At 47.3% G+C, this 7625-nt stretch overlaps 2 protein-coding genes across 7 annotated transcripts; one reads left to right on the top strand and one right to left on the bottom strand.

Annotated features, from left to right (window-relative positions):
* Nucleotides 1–512: 512 nt before the first annotated feature.
* Nucleotides 513–1724, top strand: LOC4578400 (uncharacterized). The gene is made up of 3 exons (XM_061662778.1): nucleotides 513–927; nucleotides 999–1337; nucleotides 1412–1724. Exons 1-3 carry the CDS (start codon nucleotides 856–858, stop codon nucleotides 1580–1582), a joined length of 582 nt encoding a protein of 193 aa, XP_061518762.1. The 5' UTR covers nucleotides 513–855; the 3' UTR covers nucleotides 1583–1724.
* A 79-nt stretch (nucleotides 1725–1803) lies between these two features.
* On the bottom strand, nucleotides 1804–6391 carry LOC1277974 (dihydrolipoyllysine-residue acetyltransferase component of pyruvate dehydrogenase complex, mitochondrial). Of its 6 annotated transcripts, none has more exons than XM_061662762.1 (7): nucleotides 6277–6391; nucleotides 5692–5923; nucleotides 5065–5255; nucleotides 4398–4799; nucleotides 3570–4257; nucleotides 3339–3494; nucleotides 1804–3267 (listed from the first exon to the last, which is right to left on the bottom strand). In XM_061662762.1, the coding sequence occupies exons 2-6, from the start codon at nucleotides 5820–5822 to the stop codon at nucleotides 3365–3367; spliced, it is 1542 nt and encodes a 513-aa protein (XP_061518746.1). In that variant the 5' UTR covers nucleotides 5823–5923; nucleotides 6277–6391; the 3' UTR covers nucleotides 1804–3267; nucleotides 3339–3364. The 6 variants fall into 6 exon arrangements, with proteins under 6 accessions (XP_061518746.1, XP_061518743.1, XP_061518747.1 ...); XM_061662759.1 differs by having other exon boundaries at nucleotides 6015–6334; XM_061662763.1 differs by having other exon boundaries at nucleotides 3570–4209; nucleotides 6015–6334.
* Between the last annotated feature and the right edge of the window lie 1234 nt (nucleotides 6392–7625).

The raw sequence follows: 7625 nt of genomic DNA, 5'->3' as shown, positions 1-7625 counted from the left end.
GTACGTGTATGTTTCGCTGTCAGGTGCGTTGTCATGTTGCGTTGACAGTTGCGATCAATACACTGCGCGTAGTTTGTGAAGGAAATTACAATGCGAATGAGTTTAAATAAAAGAAATAGTTCATCCTGTGCTATTTTTAAGCAAAAATAAATTTAATTAATATTTGCAAGTCATTTAAGCCCATACGACACATTTTCTGTATCTAAATGATTCTAGTCGCAACCAGTTGAATGTTTTCCAGCCACGGCGATGCTTCCCAGTGAAAATACTGAGCCAATTGTACAAGGCGGTGGAAAATTCAAAATCTGCATAACGCTTTTTTTGGACTGAAAACATGTATTTTGGGTATGTTGGTGGAATTCGATCGAAAATAACTTAATTCGGAATTAGGTATTACAAGATCGTCGTGTTTGTATGATTTCCACACCCACCTACTTGGAGGCGGTCACTGATCGCTATGATGGCAACTTACAACTGACCGACATATTTCGAACGAATGTTTCGAAAAAACGTGCCTTCATGTGGCAAACCATACAGACACTCATCAATTATTGGTTAATATATTAATCAATGTAACCGAAACTGTTCCCTCCCGTTTCAACAATGCGAGCACGTGCGCCTAATTCGATAGTCTACGCATAAATTACAGCTCTACGCAAATGCAGTATGCCATTGCGTTTACGCAAATTTTGCACCGTCATAATAATGACTATATCCGAGGAGCGGCTGTTGAAACGAAGCCAAGCCCTTCCGATACCTTCTGATGACTATAAAGCGATCGACACAACTGCAGTGAAGCTCAATTTCACTACTCACCACGAAGCTGGAGGGTAAATTCACTTCCTTCTTTGAAAAATGGCTATCAAAAGGTGCATCTTGCTGTATGTGCTTATCATTTGTGGTACCTTTGAACTTTCTCATGGATTGGTAAGTAGCGCGAAAATCAGTGTAAGTGTGGAGAGTGTAAACGTTTGCCTAACTTCCCCGCCAACCTGCAGCGTGTCAACATGACCATGTTTTCCAACTGCCAAGACGTGAAGCTTGCCTACAACGAAATGCCCATCTCGCTGGAAACGGTACGCTTTGATCGCGATTCCGAGGGCGTTTGCGACACGCTGCACGCGGAGTACGAGGTGCGGGAATCGTCCGACGACGTCGAGTGGGAACTGATCATCACGACCTACCAGTGTGAACAGCAGACGGCGAAAATTTGTCTCGACAATCCGAAGGAGTACATTGAGCCGATGCACTGCGATCGGTTCCATTCCGACAACAGTGGGCCCTGGTTCTTCATTGCCAGCTCAATGACCAACGGTGATCGGTGTGGCCGCATGACGGTGTGTTATTAAGTCGGTTACAGAGTAGCTGTTTTGGATGGTCATTGCAATCTTTCTCTCTCTTTCATCGACAGGGTCGTTACAATCTCGATGCTGCGGTGCTGAAGATCAAGTACCTGGAGCAGTACATCGCGATGGGCAAGGGCACGTATCGCGTACGGATGCTGTTCCACATCCCTGGCACCAATCTGGACACGCTGAACGTGCGCGGCTGCTGCGAGATGGACTTTGACGTGATCGATTGAACGTGCGATCGTGGTCGAGTTGCTTTAACGCGTAAATGCTGAAACTGTACAAACTATCCACATTAAATAAGCCACATCTTGCTAAGCGAGACGGGGAAATGGGGTTGCAAAAACGCCGATTGTTATTCTTCCACCTGGTTCACACATTGATCTGTTTTCTTTGCGTTGAGTTTCTGATTGGAATAATGTTCCTTTGCCGCAGAAGAGATACAATTCCGAAGTAAGCTCCGATAGGTTGTTGTATTTGTATCCTGTATCTTGCATTTTCTAGTACATATTTCATACGCCTGGTTGACTGACTGGTGGTGGTGCTTTGTTTTAAACTAAAATTTTCGATTCTGTACGATCACAATAATTGTTTTGCTCAAGATTCAAATACCAACTGCCTGGTGCGTGTGGTGTGTGCTTTATTGTCTCGGTGAACAACACAACACACTGGGACGACGACGAAAACGAAAGACACATTCAAATGAGCGCATTTGGGGCTGTTACAATTAAGTGCCTTCGGTGAACCAACGGTAACCAATAAATAAATTTGATTTATTCCTCGATGTTAAAAATAATAGTAGCGCAATAAAACAAAACTATACAATAAAGATCTTGTTCAACAAGCAAAACATCAATTATCATTATCAAGTGTCGTCTAAATTTGTCCCCTCGTTAGTATTTTTTTTTTTGTTTTACGTTTGATGTCTTTGTGTCTTTTCTTCTGTTCGCTCTATCTGTGGCTCATCCGCGTCTTTCAACCTCCACCAAGACTCGGCCGATGTGTTGGTGGCTTTAGGAGCGCTGTTTGATAGAGGAAGATGTTTGCATGGCTTTTTCGTACCAATTCCAATTCCAACAAGCGGCTGCCGTCGCGACAGTCACGCTCGTGGCCGATTTCATTGCCGAATTGAAGAAAGAGTAGCCGATAAGGAAGGAAGGGTGGTGGTGATGATTTTGTTCGCTTTTCATTGGCTTCCCGGTCTGCCACACACTCACACTCGGGGCTGCGCAACAAACATATGAGCAGATCTCGTATTGTAATTGTGATGCTGTTGTTGTACGGGTTGTTTCCTTCTTTCAGTGCAATGTTTCCCCTCCCTGTATGTGTGTGACTACTATTCAATAAGCATATATAATATATGAGCGGTACGGCCCTCTGTTCCTATTGTACAACGGTATAACGTCTCCTTCATTCTCTCTGTCTCTCTATGGCCTACACTATGAACAGGTAATTGGTTACTTTCGGCAGCATTTGCAGCTAAAAGTGTCCTGCGTTGCTCGTGTATTGCTCGTCAATCTCGGTATGGAACTATTAACTATTTGGTACATAAGTATGCGATGTAGGGGGAAATCCGTTGCTAGGGAGGGAAATCAGTCCATCATCATCTTCACTGGTGGTCCGATGACCTTCTCTTTTCTTTGTTTGTTGCGTTGCGTAGCGTTTGATATAGGACGCGACACATCCTGGGACGAATGAGTGCAGTAATTATGCAACTAAAGCATCAATACTTTTCCTTACCTTTGGCCACTGGCTCTGGCCACTACTAGTAGTATGTTTTTTTCTATATCCACTCTTTCATGTATCATCCTCCTTACGTGTGTGTGTGTGTGTTTCGCTCTGGTAGCACCCCCTGATGGAAGATGGACATTCGTTTCGTTTTTTCTTTAATTTTGCTGCCACAAGGCATATAGAGGGCCTACAAGTACAGGAAGAATAGTAATGATCACACGGGACACGGGATTGCCCACAAATTACAGCAAAACTTACCGTCGAAGAACACTTTTTACAACACTTTACAGCAACATCGAGTTGGGGTCTTCCAGGAACTGGCGGAAGTACTGCAACCAGCGGGCACCGACAGCACCATCAACCGTACGATGGTCACAGCTGAGCGTTACCGACACGTAGTCACTTTCCTTGAAGCTGTTCCGAGTGAAAAAGAAAAGTCCAATGAGTCACACCTTTCTCTTTTGGGTCTGCTTTGCATTACAACATTACCCCTTCTCTGAGTCCTTGTCAGGTACGAGACGTTTCTGGGTGCCACCGACGGCCAGAATGCACGACTGGGGCGGATTGATGATGGCGCAGAAATGGGTCACCCCGAACATGCCCAGGTTCGACACGCTGAACGTGCCGCCCTGGAACTCCTGCGGCTGCAGCTTGCCGTCGCGCGCCTTCGCCGCCAGATTCTTCACATCCTTGCTGATGTCGGCAATGCCCTTCCGGTCGGCCGAGAACACAATCGGCGTAATCAGTCCCCGGTCGGTCGACACCGCCACCGACACATCGACCGCGTCGAACTGACGGATCACCGTGTCCATCCAGGCGGAGTTCGCTTCCGGCACCTTTTTGCAGGCCATTGCCGCCGCCTTGATGACAAAATCGTTGATCGACAACTTGACGCCCTCCTTCTCGAGCTGCTTGTTGAAGCGGGCCCGCAGCTTCGTCACCTGATCCATGTTGACGTCCACCGTCAGGTAGTAGTGCGGGATGGTGGTCTTCGACTCGAGCAATCGCTTCGCAATCACACCACGGATGTTCGATACCGGCAGGTCGACGTACGCCGCACCGGCAGGGATGGAAGCGGCGGAAGCAGGCGCACCGCCGGCCGATGGGGCAGCACCGGCCGCTTGCATACCTGCAAGATCCTTAGACGTTAGTGAACCAAACAAGCCGGATCCTTTGCCTTTTTCGCGGTGGGGGAGGAAGGAAAGTATGACGAGAAAAAAAGAAATAAAACGAACGGAATGCATGCGGCGTTAGTCATGACGTGGTTGCTGCTGTGTTTGTACCAAAGCTGGTTAATGTGCCGGAACACCGTCGTACCTTCCAATCGCAAACGCTGCTGCTCGGCAAGCTTCTTCGCCATCGGGCTGGCATAGACACGGGGTCCACGCTGCTCCACCGCAGTCATGGGTTGAGGGGCGGCCGCCATTGGTGGCGGTGGTGGTGCGGCAGCGACTGGCGGTGGCGTTGGTGTTGGTGGGGCGGCGGCCGGTGGTGGTGGTGCGGGAGCAGCCGCAGCAGCCGGTTTGGCCGCACCGCCCGTATCCTTGTAATCCTTGAACGCTGCCACGTCGGCCTCGTTTTCAACGATAATGCACACCAGCTTGCCAATGGGGACATCCTTCTGGCCGGCCGGGACCAGGATCTTCGCCAGGTAGCCTTCCTCGGGCGTCTCGAAACCCATGGTCGCTTTGTCGGTTTCGATTTCCGCCAGCAAATCACCTACGGGGAAAGGAAAAGCGTCAGATCATTGCACAAACATCATCATCACTTCTTCGCCCCTCTTCGCTGATAGCTTGGCAAGCATTCGAGTGGATCAGTCGGATCATGCGATAAGGTCGGGTCGACCGAGCGCGTCCGATGCACAACCATGCTGGCTGAATGTCAGCAAGGTCATTGGGAATATTGCAAACTACGCGAAGCACGGCACGCCGTACTCGTATGCAAAGCTGCATTCGTTTACTACACCAAGTAAACATAAACAAACCTTCATTCAGCTTGTCGCCCTCCTTCTTCTCCCAGCTGACGATAGTTCCGAGCTCCATCGTGGGCGACAGGGCCGGCAGCAGGACCTTCGAGTGGGCCGGAAAGCCGCTGCAATATCCGCGAACAAAGTTCGTTCTCCATGTCACCTCCTTCAGGCTGCTGCGACCGTTCGATAAGTTGTTGTGCGAGTTTCTAAAACAGCAAAATAGACAAACGAAACGTTCGCAAAAATCAGTAAAGCCACATTTGTTGTGCAATTGCAACTGATTGCATCAATTATCTTTCGGTAAACATCGTCACACAATCACACGCACATGCACATGATGACGTTTTGCAAGCACGGCCTCCCTCCCTCCCACCCGCTGGCGCCTAGACAGTGAGTGGTGAGTGGGTTGCTTAGATTACACAACATATCGTATATCAAAACCAAGGCCACACTTCCACCGCACTCCAAACAGTCGTTTGTCCTTCCCGGAGGGCAGGCGGACACGCAATGGCACGTGCCATTATTTCACCGGTTGCTTCCACACGGGAACAGTATGCAAAACACCGACAAATTCACCGATTTATCTCGTTTTCCGGAGATTACATAACCAACAGCAGCAGCAGTTCGGCGGACGGGACCTACCTGCGGTGGCCGGCGGCTGATCGTTTGGCGCACTCACTGCTGAGCGAGCGGACGGCAGTTCCTTTCAGTATTTTGCGGACCGATCCTTGCAGCAGGAGATTCTCGTTTCGTACGATGATTGTTCGTAACATTTTAACGGCAGTGGTCCAATCGCTTCAAGCTCTGCACGACGACTGAACTACGTGTGTGACGTGTGTGAGTGTGTGTGGTTGTTGCGTCCGGCCCCCAGTCACTGTCGAAGTAAAGGACGAAAAAGGTTAATATTTCCACTGCCAATAGAGGCGCCGCGCGGTTGCAATTTTGCCAAAAATCTGTTCACGCACGCACACACAGCTTGGTATGGAATATGCTGGAAGGACGAGATTTTTTACTCCTTCACTTTCTGACCGACCGCGGCGACCTTGGCGATGAAAGTGTACGCGGAACTACTTCTGTGTCGGTCTGTACCGCAGTACCGTGGCAGTGATAGGGCGGGATAATCCGATGCACGTACCGCGTACAGTGCGTCCGTCGGAAAGGATTAAGGGAGTGGGGGAGTTTAGCTAACTCTAAATATTCATTGATAAATAATTATTATCAATTTACCTCAAACGAGAAAGATGTACAGAAATGCTTGTGTTCCTCTCGCTGCGAGAGCTGTCAAACTTCGGGGAAAATCGTGCCGGGATCGGGAGGTTGGATCGCGCTGGTATAAACCATCTGACATTACTGGTAGATTTAAACTGCAATAACCAGTACGGTACGGGTAACCGTTACAGGATGGAGTAACGATCGACTCCAGAAATGAAATTAGTCGTTTTTCTCGAGAAATGCATATTTTTTGTAACAATAACATAATGAAGCAAATTAAACAAACTTATATAAAGGGATTTATGTTAGACACCTCCTGGTTCTGTGAAAGCTAGACGTTATTCGCTTCTAATCTTCGGGAGGAATCTGTTTTCGACTTGGAGCATCGCGTAGGTCGATACATTAAGAAGAAGGTATTATATTGTCACAGACTAATGTTCTCATGCAGCAAAATTCCTTTTCAGTTTATCTTTCTTTTCCTATTTCGGATATGTAATGATTATTCGTTGACCTAGGATAACGAGGAATGAATGACGAAGTTTTATTTAGTGTTTAGAGTGTACCTCGTGAAGAAAGTCAAATGTTATGCTGCTCTGTTGGTTTGATAGTATCAAGTTTAGTATATTATTTGTATACGTCATGAAAATCTGTCTGTGATTTGCTATTTACTTTTTACATGCTGTTTCCTCGTGCATATGATTTCTAAGTTGGAATAATCAGATCAAAGAATGAAGTATTAAAGAGACTTGGCCATGATACGACCAGTTTACCTTTAAATGTAATAAGAGTTTGACTCTGTCATTATAGTTTTCATTTAAAGCCTTCATGATCATCTTAAGGTCTTCTTAAGCGGAAATTCAACTAAAGATTCTCGTTCTATTAAAATCATTGCAAAAACATACATATTTGTATGAAAAAATTAGTTTCATTCTCATCCAAGCTCCATTCGAATAAGCACCATTTTGAATTCCACGACTTTTCGTTGCTTCTGCCTGTACCAACCATCGTACGCTGGCTGATTGCTGATTAAGTTGTTAATACAGCCCATACTTTACTGCTTTATCGAAGGTACGTTTACGTACAACGCGTTCGGGATGGTACAAAAGTACACCACCTCAACGACGAATTAACAACGCAGTGCGCAGTATGAAACGCGCCGCATTAAACCGAATCGAAATTCGGCCCAAAACATTCCTGCAGAACGGCGACGAAGACGACGGCCGCACTTAAGCCAATCGAATACGTGCCCCGTCCACGTGAGGTGGAGTTTGTGTGTGTGTGTTTGTGTGTGTGTCGCAGGTATCAGGCTGGACTCCGAAATTACTCCGCCTCTATGGCCCCAAAGGGCTCGCTCGCCAGCTTAT

Source organism: Anopheles gambiae, chromosome 3 (assembly GCF_943734735.2).
Source record: "Anopheles gambiae chromosome 3, idAnoGambNW_F1_1, whole genome shotgun sequence".
Lineage (NCBI taxonomy): Eukaryota > Metazoa > Arthropoda > Insecta > Diptera > Culicidae > Anopheles > Anopheles gambiae.
Note: the sequence above shows the minus strand (reverse complement) of the source record. Positions and strands in the feature narration are given on the sequence as shown.

Bases quoted from the DNA above. Each gene is read 5' to 3' on its own strand.
- LOC4578400 (XM_061662778.1), top strand. From the start codon at position 856: ATGGCTATCAAAAGGTGCATCTTGCTGTATGTGCTTATCATTTGTGGT. The intron at 928-998 runs GTAAGTAGCGCG...GCCAACCTGCAG, and splicing joins TTGAACTTTCTCATGGATTG to CGTGTCAACATGACCATGTT. The intron at 1,338-1,411 runs GTGTGTTATTAA...TTTCATCGACAG, and splicing joins ATCGGTGTGGCCGCATGACG to GGTCGTTACAATCTCGATGC.
- LOC1277974 (XM_061662762.1), bottom strand. From the start codon at position 5,822: ATGTTACGAACAATCATCGTACGAAACGAGAATCTCCTGCTGCAAGGA. The intron at 5,256-5,691 runs GTAGGTCCCGTC...TTGCTGTTTTAG, and splicing joins TCAGCCGCCGGCCACCGCAG to AAACTCGCACAACAACTTAT. The intron at 4,258-4,397 runs GTACGACGGTGT...ACCGCGAAAAAG, and splicing joins GCAGCGTTTGCGATTGGAAG to GCAAAGGATCCGGCTTGTTT.